Genomic DNA, 23608 nt, shown 5'->3' on the forward strand with positions numbered 1-23608 from the left:
ACAATTCAGGACTGAGGCTGCCAGTGACGCAGTGAGGGTTTCCCAGTCTTCAAGAAAGCAATTAAAATTGTAAGAATTGTACAAACACAAAAACATCCATCAGCTGTAGAAAAAACATGGTTAGAAAATATCGATAAAGCCTCGTCCACACATCAATGGCTGCAAGATTTGATTGCAAAAGGCATTTTTGATGTGAAACAAAGAATTTTGAAGGATTAAACACAAGCTTGTTGTCAGGAGCCTCCAAGTTTCAAAGCATTGGTACTGTTTGACACACTGCAGTGATCTAAAACTCGTCATCTTCATTTCGCGCTTTTGGCTTGAACCTCAACGTGTGAATTGGGCTCTCAACCAATTTAGGGAGGTACATCGGGTGTCGCTCAAACCTCTTGAAGCTCATTCGCATCCCATCACTGTGTCTTCGAGGCAGGTGATCCGTCTTTGTCAAATGTGCCATATCAATAGAGTACCTTCTGGGTGACTTAAGGATCCAGTTCGAATGCAAACTGTGTTCACTGGTGCTGGTGGCAACTTGATGCAAAGAGATGGAAAGAGAAGCACATAGATTTGTCATTAAGGTACAGCCATTTGTCTGGTACACCAGGAACAAAAGCAACAGCAAGCATTTATAGAGCACTTTAAATGTAGTAAGACGTCCCATGGTGCTTCACAGAAGAGTAATCAGGTAGAAATTGACACTCAGCCACATAAAGAGATATTAGGTCAGATGACCAAAAGCTTGGTCAAAGAGGTAGGTTTTAAGGGGCGTCTTAAATGAGGAGAGAGAGGTGGAGAGTTTTAGAGCGGGAATTCCAGAGCTGCAGGCCTAGGCAGTTGAAGGCATGGCTACCAATGACGGAGCGGTGAAAATCGGGGATTTGCAATGGGCCAGAATTGGAGGAATGGAAAGATATTGGAGGGTTGCAGGTTTATAGGAGGTCAAAGAGATAGGGAGAGGTGAAGCCTTGGAGGAATTTGAAATCAAGGACGAGAATTTTAAAAATCGAGGTGTTGCCAGACAGGAGCCAATATAGGTCAGTGAGCACAGATGTGATGGGGGAACAAGATGGTGCAAGTTAGGATAGGATCAGCAGAGTAATAGTGACCTCAATTTTATGGAGGGTGTGAGTTAAGAGCCTGGCCAGGAGAGTGGTCAAGTCTAGGGTAGCAAAGACATGGATAAACACCGGGGCAACAGCAGGCCATATAGCCTGTTCTGCCATTCAATTAGTCATGCCTAATCTGTATCTTAACTTCATTTACCCTCCCTGCTTGCAGATCCCTTAATACCCTTACCTAACAAAATCTATCTCATGGTTTTAACATTTTCAGCTGACCCTCGGCCTCAACAGCTTTTTGGGGGAGAGAGTTTCAGATTTCCACTACCCTTTGTGTGAATAAATGTTTCTTGACATCACTCCTGAACATCATATCTCTAATCTTATTCTGAGCTCATCCACCAGAGGGAATAGTTTCTCTCCAGCTACCCTATTAAATTCTTTAATCTTGATCAGATCAGTGTTTGTTCAATTACTGTTTCCTTTTTTGAAAGCTATTTTTTCCTTCTCAGCTGCTTTCTGTTCCTCAACATGGCGCTCCCAAGTGAGAGATTCTGCAGGCAATCTGCTCCCAAGCTGCCTTTACATTGCAGTTTGAGAACTGTACTGCCCTGCAACCTGCCTCATTCACAGCAACTGGTCTTTCTGTAAACAGTCTGTGCGCTAAGCTGGGCCAATCAGACCACTTGTATGCACAGAGTGACATCACAAGCAGCGTGCGGGAACGTCAACACCGAAGCACATGGCGGCAGCATGTCTAACGGCCCCCGGAAACCCATGTGGCAGTCGGGAAGATCCAACTAAAGCTCCTAGCTCTTCCTGACCACCAGTCCAGACCACTACCTGCTCTTCCGCTGTCTGCCCCCTTAGGTGAACATAAAAGATCCCAAGATACTATTTTGAAGAAGCACAGGTGAGTTCTCCCTGGGTGTCCTGGCCAATATCTATCCCTCAATCAACATCTTTAAAACTGATTATCTGGTCATTATCACATTGCTGTTTGTGAGATCTTGCTGTGTACAAATTGGTGTTTCCTACATTTCAACAGTGATTACAATGTAAAGTACTTCACTGGCTGTAAAGCACTTTGGGTACAGCCTGAGGTCATGAAAGATGCTACATAAATTCAATTCTTTGTTTTTCTTTTTCCTTTCTCCTTCTGCCCCCCTGACATTTACCTGAGGGCCACTACCAGCAAGGTAGGGGACCTAAAATTTGAGCTAACAAAAGGATATGCTGCCTGTGGAATATTGCTTGAGCCTAAGTATGAACAATACAGGATCTTCTTTATGTCTAATTATGTCTTAGCAATGGTTTCGGGACATATCTGCGTGCATTCCTGAGCTGCACCAGGAATTCCACCAGCATGTATGTCTCTGATTTATCCAGCTGACAACTGGCAGAGGTAGGTGCTGTTCTAGGCTGCAATTAGGCCTCAGCAGAATGGCAAAGTTTATCCCTTTGCTCACCATAGTCAGGACCTGGGTAAAGATGGAAAAGCACAAGCACTAAAAATACCAACTTTGGTTGTATATATCTCTGGAGGTTTCATCATTGGGCCTGTTGTCTCCAGCTGTCCTGCCTGGTCAAACTTTCTTTCTTTGCTATCTCTAATATGATTATAACTAATAAATAAAAGTGTTGAAAGAAAATGAAGAAAGCATTGTTTTTTTGTGCCCCTATGATTCTTCTCCTGGGCTGCATACCCAATTCCTGGAAACTCCAAGGCAATCCTGAAGGGTTAGTAACCATAACAAGGACAGGGATGACAGTTTTCCCTCATTGGAGTCTCTAGCCTTCATTCTGACTTGCCATGGAACGGGATCACAGTAATAATAGAGTTAGAATTTCTTCTCTAACCTTCCCCTGTATTCTTTTAAATTATTCATTTGTCAAATACACATCCAGTTCCCTTTTAAATGATGGGAACATTCTGTTTATTTATTTATTTATTGATACAGCACTGAAACAGGCCCTTCGGCCTACCGAGTCAGTGCCGACCAACAACCACCCATTTATACTAACCCTACAATAATTTCATATTCCCTACCACCTACCTACACTAGGGGCAATTTACAATGGCCAATTTACCTATCACCTGCAAGTCTTTGGCTGTGGGAGGAAACCGGAGCACCCAGCGGAAACCCACGCAGTCACAGGGAGAACTTGCAAACTCCACACAGGCAGTACCCAGAATTGAACCCGGGTCCCTGGAGCTGTGAGGCTGCGGTGCAAACCACTGCGCCACTGTGTTTCTGTGGCAACATTCTCTGGTAGAACACCACAATCAATGATGACCTCGCTCACCGGATTGGCAGGGTCAGCTTCACCTTTGGCCAACTCGGGCGGAGAATCCAGCAGGAACGAGGGTTGAGTCTGCCACCAAAGGTCGCTATTGGTCAAGCTGTTGTTTTCACCGCCATATGACATGGGTCAGAGTAAAGCACTGCAATGCCCTGTTGGATAGCCGTCACATCAAGCTACTTGACCATGTCCACTTGGGGCTGTCTACAATGTTTTGCTGCCACCAAGTGGAAGGTTGGGGAGTCTAAAACTTATACCTTCAAGCACTGCAATATTACTGGAATTGAGGCCATAATCAAGAGGACCCAGATGGACGGTTGGATATAGAATTTGCGAAGCTGTCTTCTATGGCGTGCAGCAGTCTGAATATCGCAACTGAGGAGGGCAGATAAAACACTATAAAAACACCGTAGAGACCACTTTAAAATATTGTAATATTTACCCCAACACCTGGGAAGGTACAGCCACTGATAGACCATGACAGTTTTGCATAAGTTCAGTGGCTTTGGATGAGGCTCCAAGCTGGTGGGATTTGGCTGCCGAGCACCAGGCACACAAGGTAACTCAGTGACCACCTGCCAACACCCCCATACCACCACCCCCCCCCCCCCCCCCCCACCCCCTACCTATAATCCAGTGCGATACAAACAGCTCTATACCTACATCCAGGATCGAGTGCTTCCCCATCAGCCCACCCAATCACTGAGGCTCCTCTGGTGCCAAACTCCACTATATGATGTGGTCTCACCAGTCACTTGTGGTAAGACATTCTTTGTTTTCTTGACATTCTGTGTGAAAACAAACATTTCTCATTTCCCTGTTGAGCTTCTAGTGATAATCATTGGAACAGGAATAAACCATTCAGCCCCTCGAACCTGTTCCGCCATTCAATAAGATCATGGCTGATCTGTACCTCAACTCATTTACCCACCTTTGCTCCATTTCCTTTGATACCCTTATCCAACAAAAATCTATTAATCTCATGTCGGAGATCTGAGTCTATGCCCTCTCATTGCTGATACACCAACCAATGGAAACAATTTGTCAATGCCTATCCTGATTTTGAAGACCTCCAAGTACATAAACAACAGTCAGATCAGATGAAGATAGAAAAAAAACATTCTCAGGATCCAGACAGCATTTGTAGTCCACTCAATTTTGCTTAAATATGTTATAGCTTTTTTGTTCATAAGTTTAGTGTATAATAATTTTATTGGATCAAAGTCTTCTGTGTTTCTGTGTTAGCTCTGTAGCACCAAGGGCATAATATTATACACATGGACATCAAGTTTTAGATCTAAATGTTGCAGCTTATTGTATAACTCTGAGATGGCTTGAAACCTTCATGTTAATAGGGCTATGAAGCACAGTAATAGAGTCATAGACAGATACAGCACTGAAACAGGCCCTTTGGCCCACTGAGTCTGTGCTAACCATCAACCACCCATTTATACTCATCCTACATTAATCCCATATTCCCTACCACATCCCCACCTTCCCTGAATTTTCCTACCACCTACCTACAGTAAGGGCAATTTACAATGGCCAATTTACCTATCAACCTACAAGTCTTTGGCTGTGGGAGGAAATCGGAGCACCCAGCAGAAACCCATGCAGTCACAGGGAGAACTTGCAAACTCTGCACAGGCAGTGCCTATTACTGGACCTGGGTCGCTGGAGCTGTGAGACTGTGGTGCTAACCACTGTGCCACTGTGCTGCCCCTTTTGTAGCTTTTGTTTTCTACTAAGATGTACTTACTAACAAAATCCACATCAAGGTGCATGTCCTCTGCCAGGTGAACTTTGGGTTTGTTTTCCTGATCAAAATCTGCGATGACTGAATCAAAATATGCCAGTGTGTCTGCTTCTGTTGGTATTGATGCAGGATTAGATTCATCCTTTGCGTTCTGCTAAATAAGTAAAAAACAGTTTTATTGACATAAGTATAGAAAATATTGCATTTTTGCCAACAAAAAGACTAAGTGTATACAGGACATGCATAATGCATAGAATGTCACTGGAATAGATGGGCTCATTAAAAGATGAATAAGATCTTTCCGATTTGGTGATTGTTTTGATGCATTTATTATACATTTGAAATTTTGGGAGATAGTAGAAAGAGAAACTTGCATTTATATAGTATCTTCCACAATCTCAGGTTGTTCTAGCGCACTTTATTGCCAATGAAGTACTTTGAAATTAGTCACCATTATAATGTAGGAAGCACAGCAGCCATTTTGCACACAGCAAGTTCCCACACCAGCAATGTGATAATGTCCAGATAATCTGTTTTAGTGGAGGCTAAATGTTGACCCACTGGGGAGAACTCCCCTGCTCTCAGGAGGATCCCAGCGGATTGGAAAACCTCTAATGTTATGCCCCTGTTCAAGAAGGGAGGGAGACAAAAAGCAGGAAACTATAGGCCAGTCAGCCTAACATCGGTCATTGGGAAAATGCTAGAGTCCATTATTAAGGAAGAAATAGCAGGACATTTAGAAAGGCTTAATGTAATTAAACAGAACCAACAAGGTTTTGTGAAAGGGAAATCATGTTTGACAAATTTGCTAGAGTTCTTTGAGTATATAACTAGCAGAGTTGGTAAAGAGGAACAGATAGATGTCTGTATTTGGATTTCCAGAAGGCATTCGATAAGTTGCCACGTAAAAGATTATTGCACAAGATAGAAGCTCGGGCTATTGGGGGTAATGTATAAGCATGGATTGAGGATTGGTTAACTCACAGAAGACAGAGAGTCGGGATTAATGGATCTTTTTCAGGTTGGAAAGACGTAACTAGTGGAGTGCCACAAGGATCAGTCCTAGGCCCTCAATTATTTACTATCTATATTAATGACTTGGAGGAGGGGGCTGAGTGTAATATATCCAAATTTGCTGATGATACAAAAATAGGTGGGAGGGCAAGTTGTGATGAGGACATAAGGAATCAGCAAGGGGATATAGATAGGTTGAGTGAGTGGGCAGATGGAGTTTAATGTAGGAAAGTGTGAGGTCATGCACTTTGGTAGGAAGAATCAAAAGGCAGACTATTATTTAGGCTGGTGACACTGTGGAGCGAGGCAGAGAGTATCGTGGATAGCACATACAGAGTGGTGGTCACACCGCAGGCTCAGACTCCACAAGCAGGAAGGGAATGGGTGACCACCAGGCAGAGCAAGAGGACTAGGCAGGCAGCGCAGGAATCTCCTGTGGCTATTCCCTGCAAAACAGATATGTTGCTTTGGATACTGTTGGGGGGAATAGCCTCTCAGGGTAAAGCAGCAATAGCCCAATTCGTTGCACCATGGTTGGCTCTGCTGCACAGGGGAGGAGTAAAAAGTGTGGGAGTGCAATAGTTATAGGGGATTCAATTGTAAGGGGAATAGATAGGCATTTCTGTGGCCGCAAACAAGACTCCAGGATGGTATGTAGCCTCCCTGGTGCTAAGGTCTAGGATGTCTCAGAGCAGTTACAGGACATTCTGAAGGGGGAGGGTGAACAGCCAGTGGTTGTGGTACACATTGGTACAAACGACGTAGGTAAAAAAAGGGATGAGGTCCTAAAAGCAGAATATAGGGTGTTAGGAAGTAAGTTGAAATGTAGGACCTCAAAGGTAGTGATCTCAGGATTACTACCTTTGCATGTGCTAGTCAGAGTAGAAATAGCAGGATATATTGGATGAATACGTGGCTGAAGAGATGGTGTGAGGGGGAGGGTTTTAGATTCCTGGGACATTGGGACCAGTTCTGGGGGAGGTGCGACCAGTACAAACTGGATGGGTTACACCTGGGCAGGACCAGGACTGATGTCATAGGGGGAGTATTTGCTAGAGTGGTTGGGGAGGATTTAAACTAAAATGGCAGAGGGATGGGAACCTTTGCAAGGAGTTAAAGGAGGGGGATCAAGGACAAGGACAAAAGACAGTAAGGGGAATAAGAAAAGTGATAGGCAGAGAAATCAAGGGCTGGAATCAAACAGGGCCACAGTGAAAAATAGTGGGAAGGGGACAAGTAATGTTAAAAGGATGAGCCTTAAGGCTTTGTGCCTTAACAGGCAGAGCATTCGCAATAAAGTGGATGAATTAATCGTGCAAATAGATGTAAACGGGTATAATATAGTCGGGATTACGGAGACATTGCTGCAGAGTGACCAGGGATGGGAAATGAACATCCAGGAATATCCAGTATTTAGGAAGGACAGGCAAAAAGTAAAAGGCGGTGGAGTTGCATTGCTGGTTAAAGAGGAAATTAATGCAATAGTGAGGAAGGATATTAGCTCCGGCAATGTGAAATCTGTATGGATAGAGCTGAGAAACACTAAGGGGCAAAAAACATTAGTGGGGGTTGTATATAGACCCCCAAACTGTAGTGGTGATGTTGGGAATGGCATTAAACAGGAAATTAGAGATGCATGCGATAAAGAATCATCTGTAATTATGGGTGACTTTAATCTGCATATAGATTGGGCAAATCAAATTAATCACAATACTGTAGAGGAGGAATTCATGGAGTGTATACAGGATGGTTTTCTGGACCAATACGTTGAGAAACCAACTAGAGAACAGGCTATCCTAGACTGGGTATTGCGTAATGAGAGAGGAATAATTGAGAATCTAGTTGTGCAAGACCCCTTGGGGATGAGCGACCATAATATGATAGAATTCTTCATCAAGATGGAGAGTAACATAGTTGATTCTGAGACTAGGGTCCTGATGCTTAATAAAGGAAACTACGAAGGCATGAGGCGCAAGTTGGCTATGATGGACTGCAACAATTGTTTATTCCTCTCTGGCGCAAAAGTAAAATGGGAAAGGTAGCCAAACCATGGCTTACAAGGGAAATTAGAGATAGCATTAGATCCAAGGAAGAGGCATACAAATTCACCAGAAAAAACAACAGACCTGAGGATTGGGAGCAGTTTAGAATTCAGCAAAGGAGGACCAAGGGATTGATTAAGCAGGAGAAAATAGAGTTTGAGAGAAAGGAACATAAAAACTGACTGTAAAAGTTTCTATAGGTATGTGAAGAGAAGAAGATTGGTGAAGACAAATGTAGGTCCATTACAGTCAGAAACAGGGGAATTTATTATGGGGAACAAAGAAATGGCTGACCAACTAAACGCATACTTTGGTTCTGTCTTCACAAAGGAGGACACAAATAACGTACCAGAAATGTTGTGGAACACAGGGTTTGGTGAGAGGGAGGAACTGAAGGAAATCAGTATTAGTAGAGAAATGGTGTTGGGGAAATTGATGGGATTGAAGGCCAATAAATCCACAGGGCCTGATAATCTACATCCCAGAGTACTTAAGGAAGTGGCCCTAGAAATAGTGGATGCATTGGTGGTCATCTTTCAGGATTCTATAGACTCTGGAACAGTTCCTACAGATTGGAGGGTAGCTAATGTAACCCCACTATTTAAAAAGGGAGGTAGAGAGAAAGCAGAGAATTATAGACCAGTCAGCCTGACATCGGTAGTGGGGAAAATTCTAGAGTCCATTATCAAAGATTTTATAGCAGAGCACTTGGAGAACAGTGGTAGAATCGGACAGAGTCAGCATGGATTTACGAAAGGGAAAACGTGCTTGACAAATCTACTAGAATTCTTTGAGGATGTAACTAGTAGAGTTGATGAGGGGGAGTCAGTGGATGTGGTTTATTTGGACTTTCAGAAGGCTTTCGACAAAATCCCACATAAGAGGTTAGCGTGTAAAATTAAAGCGCATGGGATTGGGGGTAGTGTATTGCGATGGATAGAAAATTGGTTGTCGGACAGGAAACAAAGAGTAGGGATAAATGGGTCTTTTTCCGAATGGCAGGCAGTGACTAGTGGGGTACCGCAGGGATCGGTGCTAGGACCCCAGTTATTCACAATATATATTAATGAGTTAGATGAGGGAACTAAATGTAATATCTCCAAATTTGCAGATGACACAAAACTGGGTAGGAGGGTGAGTTGTGAGGAGGATGCAGAGAGGCTTCAGGGTGATTTGGACAAGTTGAGTGAGTGGGCTAATGCATGGCAGATGCAGTATAAAGTGGATAAATGTGATGTTATCCACTTTGGTAGCAAAAACAGGGAGGCAGATTATTATCTGAATGGCTATAAACTGAGAGAGGGGACTATGCAATGAGACCTGGGTGTTCTCGTACACCAGTCGCTGAAGGTAAGCATGCAGGTGCAACAGACGGTAAAAAGGGCAAATGGTATGTTGGCCTTCATAGCGAGAGGATTCGAGTACAGGAGCAGGGATGTCTTGCTGCAATTATACAAGGCCTTGGTGAGGCCACACCTGGAATATTGTGTGCAGTTTTGGTCTCCTTATCTGAGGAAGGATGTTCTTGCTATAGAGGGAGTGCAGCAAAGGTTTACCAGACTGATTCCTGGGATGGCGGGACTGACGTCTGTGGAGAGATTGAGTTGGTTAGTATTATATTCGCTGGAGTTCAGAAGAGTGAGGGGGGGCTCTCATAGAAACCTATAAAGTTCTAACAGGACTTGACCGGGTAGATGCAGGAAGGATGTTCTCGATGGTGGGGGAGTCCAGAACCAGGGGTCATAGTCTAAGGATACGGGGTAAACCTTTCAGGACTGAGATAAGGAGAAATTTCTTCACCCAGAGAGTGGTGAGCCTGTGGAATTCGCTACCACAGAAAGCAGTTGAGGCCAAAACATTGTATGTTTTCAAGAAGGAGTTAGATATAGCTCTTGGGGCAAAAGGGATCAAAGGATATGGGGGGAAAACTGGTAAAGGTTATTGAGTTGGATGATCAGCCATGATCATAATGAATGGCAGAGCAGGCTCAAAGGGCCGAATGGCCTACTCCTGCTCCTATTTTCTCTGTTTCTATGTTTCTATGTTAAATGGAGAGAGACTCCAAAAAAGTGCAGCACAGAGAGATCTGGGTGTTCTTATGCATGAAACACAAAAAGTTTGCATGCAGGTGCAGCACGTAATTAAGAAGGCAAATGGAATTTTGGCCTTTATTGCTAGGTGGTTGGAGTTTAAAAATAGGGAAGTCTTGTTACAACTGTACAGGGTATTGGCGAGGCCGCACCTGGAGTACTGTGTACAGTTTTGGTCCCCGTATTTAAGAAAGGATATACTGGCATTGGAGGCAGTTCAAAAAGATTCACTAGGCTGATTCCTGTGATGAAGGGGTTGACTTATCAAGAATGGCTAAACAGGTTAGGCCTTTACTCATTAGAGTTTAGAAGAATGAGGGGTGATCTTCTTGAAACGTACAAGATTCTGAGGGGGTTTGACAAGGTATATGTTGAGAAGATGTTTCTATTAGTGGGGGAATCTCGAACTATTGGAAATAGTTACAGAATAAGGAGACACTCATTTAAAACTGAGATGCAAAGGAATTTCTTCTCTCAGAGGGTAGTGAATGTCTGGAATTCTCTACCGTAAAGAATTGTGGAGGCTAGATCACTGAAAGTATTTAAAGAGGAGGTAGATAGATTTTTGAAATATTGAGGAGTTGCGGGCTTTGAGGAGCTGGCACGAAAGAGGAGTTGAGGTCTGGGGCGGATCAGCCATGATCTTATTGAATGACGGGGCAGGCTTGAGGGGCCAAATGGCCTACTCCTGCTCCTATTTCTTATGTTCTTATTATGTTCTTATGGCCTGGGATTGCCTAGAATTTCGGGCAAAAATTGGGCATTGCACGGCTCCAATATGGCATACCTAAAGTCACTCGCATGCCATATCGGTTAAGGTACCCTGTAGTCATCCAGGACAGCCACCTGAAATAAGCTTATTAACTATGCTAGAGTTACATATGATTCATTAAGGACTCAAGTGCAGTTCCCGACCTTGATCGATCGAACCCATTTTGATGGTAATTAAATAGCTTGTTTCATTTTTTAAAACTTTGTCATACTCGGAAGGAGGCATAATGAAATAAACAATGAACTGGAGGAATTATGACAATAAAAATCAACTATTAAACTGAAAGTGGGCCACAGCCAAATGGAGTAGAGGCCAGGCGACCCCTCCAGTACTGTCAATAAACAAGCCTGTCTGCAAAGATGAAACTCATTAACTGCGTCTGAATTAGCTCTGGGGAGAACCCGTTGAAATTGAAAGGAACCCATGACATTTTGATGACTCCTATCTACAGGAATGAACTAACAAAGGTCCTGTAGACAGACTGACTCCACAGCCCAAACCAAGATGAATAGGTGTGAAGTAGCACCATTGTAACAGAATGGTCCCCATCCAGATGCTAACAGATACAATTGTTTCCATATGGCCATAGAAGGGGCGAGGGCCCTGTGTCACCTGACGGAGACTCAAATGTGATGGATTTTTACCTTAAAAGATAGCCTTCTGGAGAGATGGGGGAGATCAAGAAAAGACCACAGAAAGCCAGTTCCAGAAAAAGGCTGTAGGATCGGTCCAGCTAAGGAAGAAGCTCTGCTGCTGATGCTATAATTCAACTTGATTCAAAAGAGTGCTTAAAAGATGGCCACTGCCTCCAGACTGAAGTTTTAACCATCATAAATCTACAATATCTCAGCAAGTTCACAACTGTAAACATCCAGGCCTGCACCTTTGAAAAGACTTACCTCCCAAGAAAATTCAACAGGTTTCTGTAAATCATGACCTCTTACATCACTTGGGACTTTAATTGCATCTTACCCTTTCCCTTCTATCCATCTATCTTTATGTGTGCATGTGTGTGCGAATGTGTGTGTGGGTGAAGGTTGGGAACAATTCAGGTTTTGCTATTTATATAAAAATGTAACCTTCCTTTTCTTTAAATTTATGAGAAAACCTATCATTTGTCTGTTTTATGACCCTAAAAAAACACTCAGTGACTGACACACCAATTTTAACAAAACGCTATCTGCAATTAGTTGGGAGGTGACAAGTGGAAGCCACCCAAACCACTTACTACCTGTCAATATTAAATTGGGGGCTCTGAGCCAGGATTTTTGAAACATCAGATGAAATGAGAGAGTTGGAAATGGGAGGAAAACTGACCTCTAAAACTGTGGGAAATTGAACAAACAAGTTTTCTTATTCTTTTCTTCTCTACGGTGCTAGAAACAAAAGACATGGCCACATTTAATCCTAAAGAGTTTGTACAGCAATTATATCAATTAAGTATTGAAGAATTAAAAAGCGTAGCTACTCAGATGGGAGTCACTTTCAAACAAAAAACAAAGAAACCTGAAATACTTAAGAATTTAGCTAGCCATTTTGATCTTACCCCAGAACCCAGAGGAAACAGGCATGGAACTTGAGTCTGAAATAATAGCCCCAGCTAAAATCAAATCCTGTGAAAATTGGAATTGCAAAAGGAAAAAGAGGAAAGAAATTTGCAGTTGAAAAGAGAGGAGATGCAATTGCAGAAGGAAAGAGAGGCAGTGGTGAGAAAGCTTGAGGCAGAAAGGCTGCAAGCACAAGGTGAGCAATTCAAACAGTACCTCCAATTCAGAGCAAAACCTTGGTATTTATCTCCCTTGAACAAATAGCTACCAGACTACGATGGCTAAAAGAATATTGTACTCTCCTCTTACAAGACAAATTGTTGGGTAGAGCTCAAAAAGCTCATTCTATGTTTTAAGAAAGCTCTTCCGATTATAAACAGATTAAAACTGCTATATTAAATGCATTTGAGTTGGTCCCTGAAGCCTACTAGAAAAAAAATTAGAAATACGAGGAAAAGACCAGCCCAAACCTTTATCGAATTTGAAAGAATTAAACACAAGGCTTTCGATCGCTGGATATGATCTCTAAAATAAGAACTCTCCCGTGAAAGTTTGAGGAATAATTCTATTAGGAGAATTCAAAAATAGCATTTCCATTAATATAAGAACCCATATTGAGAAGCAAAGAATTACAAGGGTGAGAGAAGCTCAATTTGGTTGAAAAGACAGCAACTCACAGCCATTAATGGAGATGCTGTACAGAGATGACTTAACCCTAACACATTTTACAGGCGAGACCTAACTAATACGAGTTTTAATATTTGGTACATGCAGGCTACAGTCCCTAAAGACAAAGTGCTATACATTTTAAACACATCTGAGGCAACATCACTTCCAGTTAGGTAAAGAAAGAAGGACTTGGATTTTTATGGGCCCTCTCACTAACTCATGATGTCCCAAAGCATTTTACAACCAATTAAGTACATTTTAGTCACTGTTGTAATGTAGGGAAGTGTGGCAGCCAATTTGTACACAGCAAGATCCCACGATAGCCATAACCAGATCGTCTGTTTTGTATTGGCCAGGACACCGGGGAGAACGCTTTGAATAGTGTCACGGAGTGTTTACGTCCACCTGTATGTAGTTCATTTAATATTGATGTACACATAAAAATGGCAAAATGGTAAAAATGGCAGGGCTTCCTTTTGTCACTTATTATCCATTATTATAGCTGTAAACAGCTGGGGTGGGTTTCAATTGATTATTAGAAATCTAATCCTTGTTCAGTAAGGAGGAATGTTAAATACTTACTTTGAAGATGTGTTTGGGAGCCGACGCTTTCTTGACAGGTTTGGAAGGCTTATTTGATGCAGAGGATGGATCTGGTCTGTTCTCCTTAGGCTTGTTGAGGTTGCTGACTGGCCGGTATTGTTGGCGCAGAACTATCAGATCCTGTAGGTACTGCAGACAGTCTTGTGTCCTCGAGAACATCCAGACCCGATCTTCAGCCTTGATATTGTAGATGGAGGAGTCGACATTCACTGCACTCTTGCTCCGTTTTAAAGTACTGCCGACATTTGGGTGACTTTCCCTGATCAGGTAGAGAGAGGTGCTGCGGACCAGCCTAATACCAGACTCTTCTCTTTGCCATTCTTTATTTCCTCCATATTCACCCAGTTTTCTTTCAGTGTGTGGACGGAACATCGAGTTCAGTTTCTTCAACATGGCTCTGATGGAGTGTCCCTGTCTCCGTGAGGCTACAAACCACCTAACTGTGAAGTGTCAATGGCTGGGAAGCAACGGCATCTTCACAGAGAGAAGCTGAACCTTATTTAATCGTGTGCTTGCACCGATGGGTTTCTCATTCTGAAAGGACTGTGAAGAAACAGGCTTCTTTTGCACTCCCAATGTATATGCTGGTTGGCTGATTGATTAAAACATCATCCGTTCAAGAATCGTTCTTTCAACTTCACTCCTTAATGATCAGATATGTTTGACTATTATTATCTGAACCAAAGGCCGGGTACTGACCAAGGTGCTGAAAGGACATCCCACAGCTCGAAGCAGCCCAGTGTTAAAACGATGGTACCTGGTCAAAAGCCCCTGCTCACAGGATACATCCATCTGCTTGTGCAGGGCTAAATGTAGAAGACAGCAAAGTGCCAGGGGACAGTTAACTCTCCAGTAACACAAGCTGAAGGGCTGAAATCCAATAGCATCTCCTTCTCTGTCACACGAGCATTTGGGCTCAAGTGTCTCCCTGTCCCTTCGCAGACAAAAGCTTTTACCTACATCACCCAATCAAATATCATTAATCCAAATAGTATCAATTAGGAAAAATGGAGAAGTCACAGCCAGGTGCTGAGCAGCTCAGACATCAGCACAGATGGATATTAGCGAACAGAAAATGCGGGAGGTGGCTTATTGTTTTATGCTGGATCAAGTATGTCTTTAAAAAATTCAGGGATTACAATCTTTGCACCAATTCCGAAAAGAAATAAGATGTAGCTATGTCCTGGGAATGTCAGCAGTGAACATTTCAAAGGAGCTGGGCTCGTGTTAAATCATGAATGGGATCGGATAATGTTACTGTGCCTGTCGGCCTGTCTGTTTCTCACTACACAGATCAGGAACTAAAGGGACTGAGTTTCATTTATTCGATATATAAAAAAGTAGAATGCAGTAACAGAATTTTACTATGTGTTTATCACTTTTCTAAGGAGTCCTACAACACCAGAAACAGAAGATTGGGCTTTCGCCAAAGAGAGAAGTTACTTTGAGCATGCTGGGTGGGGTTTTATTAATGGCTTTTCATGGGGAACTCAAACACAATCGGTGCCATTGGAGCGTTATCACAAAGGGAGTTTTTAACGCAGGGTCACACCTCCACTTGACATCTAAACAAATGAGAATGAAAGAAAGGATTGCATTTATATAGCACCTTTCATGTCTTCAGGATGTCCCAAAGTGCTTCACAGCTAATGAAGTACATTTGAAATGTTGTCACTGTTGTTGTGCAGGCGAATTCAGCAGCCAATTTGTACACAGCAAGCTCCCACAAATAGCAATGAGATAGAAGACCAGATAATCTATTTGTTACGGTGTTGGTTGAGGGATGAATATTGACCAAGACACCAGGCAACAATCTCTCCTCATAGGACAGTCTCTTATCCCAGCAATCAGTCTAGTGTAACGTTATTGTACTTCCTCTAAGGGAAATATGTACACAATATTCCAAGTGTGTTCTCACCAAGGACCTATGTTATTGCAATAAGACTTCTTTAGTCTTATACTCCAATTATTTTGTAAGACTAACATACTTTTTTCTTTCTAATTGCATGCTATGTTAACTGTCTGTGATTCATGTATAAGGACACACAGGTCCCTCTGAATGCCAACATTTCCCAGTCTCACATTTTAAAAAATATTTTGCTTTTCTATTTTTCCTACTGAAATGGATAACTTCACAATTGTCCACTTATATTCCATTTGCCACATTCTTGCCCACTCACTTAACCTGTTTGCATCCTCTTTGTGTACTCCTCATAGCTTACTTTCCATCATTAGCCAACTTGGATACATTAAACCTGTCCTCTCATCTAAATCACTGATATAGATTGTAAATAGCTAAGACCCAAGCACTGATCCTTGTGTTACAGTCTGCCAACCCAAAAATGACCCAGTTATTCCTTTTCTCTGTTTTCTGTCCATTTACCAACCCTCCATCCATATTATCCTCAAACCCATGAGCAGTAATTCTGTGTAATGATCTCTTGTGTGGCACCTTGTCTAACGCTGTTTGAAAATCCAAATGCATGACATTCATTGGTTCCCCTTCAATTACCCTGCCAGTTACAACTTCAAAAAAATTTAACAGATTGGTCAAACATGATTTCTCTTTCATAAAGCTGTGTTGACTCTGGCCAATCATATTATGAGTTTTTAAGTGTCCTGGTAGCACACCCCTAATAACAGGTTCCAGCATTTTCACTACTACTAATGTCAGGCTAATTGGCCTGTAGTTCCCTGTTTTCTCTTTCCCTCCTTTTTTGAATAGCAGGATTACATTTGCTATTGTGGGGACCATTCTCTAAAATCTAGGAAAGTCTGGAAGTTTGAAACCAATGCATCCACTATCACTGTAGCCACCTCTTTTAAAACCCTTGGATGTAGGCCATCAGGTACAGGCAATTTGTTGGCTTTTAGTACCATTAATTTCACCAGTACTATTCATTTATTATTATTAATTTCTTTAAGTTCCTCATTTGCACTAGATCCTTTGTTCCCCGCTATTTCTGGAATGTTTTTTGTGTCTTCTACCATGAAGACAGATAAAAAGTATTTGTTTAATATCTCTGCCATTTCCTTGGTCCCCATTATAATTTTTCCTGTCTCTGTCTGTATGGGAGCTATGTTAACTTTCACTAATCTCTTTCCTTCGACATAATTGAGAAGCTTTTACAATCTATTTTTTCCCTCTTGCTTGTTTACTCTCATATTCTATTTTTTCTTTCCTTATCAATTTCTTGATTATTTTTTGCTGAATTCTAAGAAACTCCCAGTCCTCAGTCTTACTACTCTTTCTGGCAACATTATAAGCCTCTTCCTTTAAAATAATACTATCTTTAACTTATTTTGTCAACCACAGTTGGACCACCTATCCTGTGGTATTTTTATCCCTTAAGGGAATACATATTTATTACAAATTATGAATTATTTCTTTAAATGCTTGGTAGTGCTTATCTACCATCATATCTTTTAATCTAGTTTCCCACTCTACCTTAGCCAACTCACCTCAACATACCTTCGTAGTTTGCTTTTTTTCAGATTTAATACCTTAAGATTCGAACTTAGTTAAGTCATAATCAAATTATGGGCGGCACAGTGGCGCAGTGGTTTGCACCGCAGCCTCAGTTCTAGGGACCCGGGTTCAATTCTGGGTACTGCCTGTGCGGAGTTTGCAAGTTCTCCCTGTGCCCGCGTGGGTCTTTGCTGGGTGCTCCGGTTTCCTCCCACAGCCAAAGACGTGCGGGTTGATAGGTAAATTGGCCATTGTAAATTGCCCCTAGTGTAGGTAGGTGGTAGGGAATATGGGATTACTGCAGGGTTAGTATAAATGTGTGGTTGTTGGTCGGCACAGACTTGGTGGGCCGAAGGGCCAGTTTCAGTGCTGTATCTCTAAAAAAAAACTGAGTGTAAATTTCTATCATATTATGATCACTCTTTCCCAGAGGTTCCTGTACTGCAAGGCTATTAATTATTATCTCATTTCACAATACTAGATCTAAAATAGCCTGTTCCCCAGTTGATTCCTCAACATACAGATCTAGAAAATTATCTTGAATGTATTCCATGAACTCATCCTCTACAATATTTCTGTCTGAAGTAATATGGACTGATTCTAATCTGGAGTAATGTAAACAGATTCTACTCGTAATAAATAAGCCTATGCAAATCAAAACATACATATAAGTTGGTAAAAGATTGGTTATGCAGAAACTGGAAGGAAAAGAACTGGGAAAGACCTATAATTCATGTATTGCCTTTCATGTTATCAGGGCATCCCTGAAGCTTCACATCTGATGAATTATTTTGAAGTGTAGTCACTGCTAATAGGTAATCAAACATGATAGTCAAGTCATGCATACCATGTTCCCAAAAACAGCAATGAGGAGAAAAAAATTGTTTCAGTGATGTTGTTTGAGGGATGATGCTGCATTTCCTGCTCTTCTTCAAGAAAGTGCTGTGGAAACTTTTATATCCACCCAATCTGACAGAGTCACAGGTTAACGTCTCATCTAAAAGACAGCACCTCCAACAATGCAGCATTCCCTCAGTACTGCACTGGAGTGTCACACATGTGCTAATGTCGGTCTTGAACCCATAGCCAACTGACTTTGAGGTGAGAGTGCTACCACTGAGCCAAGCTAACACTTTGAATGCTAAATAGCCACTCAGCTTGTCGGCCAGATGTGATACATTCCTCAAGGAATTAAAGGAGGTAATTCTTTTGTATTCATTCTTGTGATGTGGGCATAGCTGGCATTTATTGTCCATCCCTGGTTGCACTTGAGAAGATGGTGTTGGGCCTTTTCTTGAACCACTGTAATCTGTGTGCTGAAAGTGCTCCCGCAGTACTGTTAGGTAGGGAATTCCAGGCCTTTAGCTCTGTGACGATGAAGGAACGGTAATGAATTGAGTGATTAAGACTTGGTAATGATGGGAGATGGAATTCTGATTTCATCAGGTCATCAGCACCTTATTTACATCCTTGTTTTCAAATCCATTCATGGCCTTGCCTCTCCCGATCTCTGTAATCTCCTGCAGCCCCACAACCCTCTGCCCTCCTCTAATTCTGGCCTCGTGAGCATCCCCCAATTTTAATCGCTCCACCATTGGTGACTGCGCCTTCAGTTACCTAGGCCCTAAGTTCTGGAATTCCCTCCCTAAACCTCTCCACCCCTCTACCTCGCTTTCCTCCTTCAAGACACAGCTTAAAACCTACTGCTTTGGCCAAGCTTTTCGTCATCTGTCATCTGACCTAATATCTCCTTATGCGACTAGGTGTCATATTTCGTTTTATAATGTTCCTGTGAAGTGCCTTGGGATATTTTATTATGTTAAAGGTGCTATATAAATATAAATATTAGTTGTTGTTGTTGTTGTACATGCTTATTCCCAAAAATGGGCAGGCAGTTCCCCTGTCCACAGGAACTGCTGGCAGGAAATCGGGACGTGATCACAAATCTTCATCTCATAGAACATAGAACAGTACAGCACAGTACAGGCCCTTCGGCCCACGATGTTGTACCGAACCTTTAACCTACTCTAAGATCAAACTACCTACATACCCTTCATTCTACTATCATCCGTGTACCTATCCAAGAGTCGCTTAAATGTCCCTAATGTATCTGCTTCTACTATCACCGCTGGCAGTGCATTCCACGCACCCACCACTCTCTGTGTAAAGAACCTACCTCTGACATCTCCCCTAAACCTTCCTCCAATCAGCTTAAAATTATGCCCCCTGGTGATAGCCCTTTCCGCCCTGCGAAAAAGTCTCTGGCTATCCACTCTATCTATGCCTCTCATCATCTTGTACACCTCTATCAAGTCACCTCTCATCCTTCTTCGCTCCAATGAGAAAAGCCCTAGCTCCTTCAATCTTTCTTCGTAGGACATGCCCTCCAGTCCAGGCAGCATCCTGGTAAATCTCCTCTGCCCCCTCTCTAAAGCTTCCACATCCTTCCTATAATGAGGCGACCAGAACTGAACACAATATTCCAAGTGTGGTCTAACCAGGGCTTTATAGAGCTGCAGCATAACCTCGCGGCTCTTAAACTCAATCCCCCTGTTAATGAAAGCCAACACACCATACGCCTTCTTAACAACCCTATCAACTTGGGTGGCAACTTTGAGGGATCTATGGACGTGGACCCCAAGATCCCTCTGTTCCTCCACACTGCCAAGAATCCTGTCTTTAAGCCTGTATTCTGCATTCAAATTCAACCTTCCAAAATGAATCACTTCACACTTTTCCAGGTTGAACTCCATCTGCCACTTCTCAGCCCAGCTCAGCATCCTATCAGTGTCCCGTTGCAACCTACAACAGCCCTCCACACTATCCACAACTCCAGCAACCTTTGTGTCATCGGCAAACTTACTAACCCAGCCTTCCACTTCCTCATCCAAGTCATTTATAAAAATCACAAAGAGCAGAGGTCCCAGAACAGATCCCTGTGGAACACCACTGGTCACCGAGCTCCAGGCTGAATACTTTCCATCTACTACCACCCTCTGTCTTCTATGGGCCAGCCAATTCTGTATCCAGACAGCCAAATTTCCCTGTATCCCATGCCTCCTTACTTTCTGAATGAGCCTACCATGGGGAACCTTATCAAACGCCTTGCTAAAATCCATATACACCACATCCACTGCTCTTCCTTTGTCACATCCTCAAAGAATTCAATAAGGCTTGTGAGACATGACCTGCCCCTCACAAAGCCATGCTGACTATCTCTAATCAAACTATGCTTTTCCAAATAATCTTAAATCCTGTCTCTCAGAATCCTCTCCAATAATTTGCCCACCACCGACGTAAGACTGACTGGTCTGTAATTCCCAGGGTTATCCCTATTCCCTTTCTTGAACAAGGGAATAACATTTGCCACCCTCCAATCATCTGGTACTACCCCAGTGGACAGTGAGGACGCAAAGATCATCGCCAAAGGCGCAGCAATCTCTTCCCTCGCTTCCCGTAATAACCTTGGGTATATCCCGTCTGGCCCTGGGGACTTATCTATCCTCATGTCTTTCAGAATTTCCAGCACATCCTCCTTCTTAACGTCAACCTGTTCGAGCATATCAGCCTGTTTCACGCTGTCCTCACAAACGACAAGGTCCCTCTCACTAGTGAATACTGAAGCAAAGTATTCATTTAGGACCTCCCCTACCTCCTCCGACTCCAGGCACAAGTTCCCTCCACTATCCCTGATCGGCCCTACCCTCACTCTGGCCATCCTCTTGTTCCTCACATAAGTGTAGAACACCTTGGGATTTTCCTTAATCCTACCCGCCAAGACTTTATCATGTCCCCTTCTAGCTCTCCTAAGTCCATTCTTCAGTTCCTTCCTGGCTACCTTGTAACCCTCTAGAGCCCTGTCTGATCCTTGCTTCCTCAACCTTAAGTAAGCTTCCTTCTTCCTCTTGACTAGCTGTTCCACATCTCTTGTCATCCAAGGTTCCTTCACCCTTCCATCCCTTCCCTGCCTCATCAGAACAAACCTATCCAGCAGTCGCAGCAAGTGCTCCCTAAACAACCTCCACATTTCTGTCGTGCATTTCCCTGAGAACATCTGTTCCCAATTTAAGCTCCCCAGTTCCTGCCTAATAGCATTGTAATTCCCCCTCCCCCAATTAAATATTTTCCCATCCCGTCTGCTCCTATCCCTCTCCATGACTATAGTAAAGGTCAGGGAGTTGTGATCACTATCACCGAAATGCTCTCCCACCGAGAGATCTGCCACCTGGCCTGGTTCGTTGCCAAGCACCAAATCCAACATAGCCTCCCCTCTAGTCGGCCTATCTACATATTGAGTCAGGAAACCTTCCTGGACACACCTGACAAAATCTGCTCCATCCAAACTATTTGCACTAAGGAGGTTCCAATCAATATTAGGGAAGTTGAAGTCACCCATGACAACAACCCTGTTACTTCTGCACCTTTCCAAAATCTGCCTCCCAATCTGTTCCTCCGTGTCTCTGTTGCTATTGGGGGGTCTATAGAAAACTCCCAATAAAGTGACTGCTCCTTTCCTGTTTCTGACTTCCACCCATAATGACTCAGTCGACAAACCCTCCTCGACGACCTCCCTTTCTGCAGCTGTGATACTATCCTTGATTAGCAATGCCACTCCCCCACCTCTTTTACCTCCCTCCCTATTCCTTTTGAAACATCTAAACCCCGGAACATCCAACATCCATTCCTGCCCCTGTGATATCCAAGTCTCCGTAATGGCCACAACATCGTAGCTCCAAGTACTGATCCATGCTCTAAGTTCATCACCCTTATTCCTGACACTTCTTGCGTTAAAATAGACACACTTCAACCCATCATACTGGCTGCAACTTTGCCCTGTCAACTGTCTAACCTTCCTCACAGACTCTCTGTACTCTGTATCTGCCTGTTCAACAGCTACCCCATCCACTGATCCGTAGCTCCGGTTCCCATCCCCCTGCCAAACTAGTTTAAACCCTCCCGAAGAGCTCTAGCAAACCTCCCGCCCAGGATATTGGTGCCCCTCCAGTTCAGATGCAACCCGTCCTTCTTGTACAGGTCCCACCTTCACCAGAAGGTATCCCAATGATCCACATATCTGAAGCCCTCCCTCCTACACCAGCTCTGTAGCCACGTGTTCAGCTGCACTCGCTCTCTGTTTCTAGCCTCACTAGCACGTGGCACCGGTATCAATCCTGAGATTACTACTCTGCTCATCCTGCCTTTTAGCTTCCAACCTAACTCCCTATATTCGCTTTTCAGGTCCTCATCCCTTTTCCTAGCTATGTCATTGGTACCGATGTGTACCATGACTTCTGGCTGCTCCCCCTCCCCCTTAAGAATCCTGTAGACTCGATCCGAGACATCCCTGACCCTGGCACCCGGGAGGCAACATACCATCCGGGAGTCTCGTTCGCGACCACAGAATCTCCTGTCTGTTCCTCTAACCATTGAATTTCCTATCACTATCGCTCTCCTATTCTTCCCCCCTTCCCTTCTGAGCCACAGAGCCAGGCTCAGTGCCAGAGACCTGGCCGCTGTGGCTTTCCCCTGGTAGGTCGTCCCCCCCCAACCGTATCCAAAATGGTATACTTATTATTGAGGGGAACGGCCACAGGGGATCCCTGCACTGTGCGCCTATTCCCTTTCCCTCCCCTGACGGTCACCCAGCTACCTTTATCCTGTAACTTAGGTGTCACTACTTCCCTATAACTGCTCTCTATTACCCCCTCAGCCTCCTGAATGATCTGAAGTTCATCCAGCTCCAGTTCCCTAACGCGGTCTGTGAGGAGCTGGATTTGGGTGCACTTCTCATCCCCTTCCACCTGATTATTGCCCCAAAATCAGCTGCATTGCAGCAGTAAATCATGGCAAGCATCTTATTCGTAAATCAGCAGTATTTTAAGGTAAGGCAAATGATGGAAAATGCCTAGCAGCTCCAGACTGCAAGAACAGATTAGAGCTGGGTCAATTAGATTGTCCTTGCCATTCTATTGACGGATCAGAATACAGCAAAGTTGCTCACTTAAAGCACCTTTTATTTCACTTCCAATACGATGGCTTACTTTAAGATTCAGGAAATGGGCATCACAGCCTAATGCAGCTGGCTGTGTCTGTGTTCCACACAATGCAGAGGTTAGAGTTACTCGGCGGTGGAGGTTAAGAGTTGAAACCTGATAGACTGTGTGTTTATTTGAAGACTCACTATATTTAAATCATTGCATTCCAGAAGTCTGACTAATGTCACGCAGCACTGATACAATGTATTTAAGGTTTATATTCTAGATAGTCTTTGTCGTCATCCCAGA

General features: G+C 43.2%; 1 protein-coding gene across 1 annotated transcript; it reads right to left on the reverse strand.

Annotated features, from left to right (window-relative positions):
- Nucleotides 1–286: 286 nt before the first annotated feature.
- Nucleotides 287–14248, reverse strand: LOC137374161 (uncharacterized protein C13orf42). Its single transcript, XM_068039944.1, has 3 exons — nucleotides 13835–14248; nucleotides 5122–5272; nucleotides 287–531 (listed from the first exon to the last, which is right to left on the reverse strand). Exons 1-3 carry the CDS (start codon nucleotides 14246–14248, stop codon nucleotides 287–289), a joined length of 810 nt encoding a protein of 269 aa, XP_067896045.1.
- Between the last annotated feature and the right edge of the window lie 9360 nt (nucleotides 14249–23608).

The sequence above is a fragment of the Heterodontus francisci genome, chromosome 10 (assembly GCF_036365525.1).
Source record: "Heterodontus francisci isolate sHetFra1 chromosome 10, sHetFra1.hap1, whole genome shotgun sequence".
Classification (NCBI taxonomy): Eukaryota; Metazoa; Chordata; class Chondrichthyes; order Heterodontiformes; family Heterodontidae; genus Heterodontus; species Heterodontus francisci.

Bases quoted from the DNA above. Each gene is read 5' to 3' on its own strand.
- LOC137374161 (XM_068039944.1), bottom strand. From the start codon at position 14,248: ATGTTGAAGAAACTGAACTCGATGTTCCGTCCACACACTGAAAGAAAA. The intron at 5,273-13,834 runs GTAAGTATTTAA...TTACTTATTTAG, and splicing joins CTCCCAAACACATCTTCAAA to CAGAACGCAAAGGATGAATC. The intron at 532-5,121 runs GTAAGTACATCT...CTTTGCATCAAG, and splicing joins CCTTGATGTGGATTTTGTTA to TTGCCACCAGCACCAGTGAA.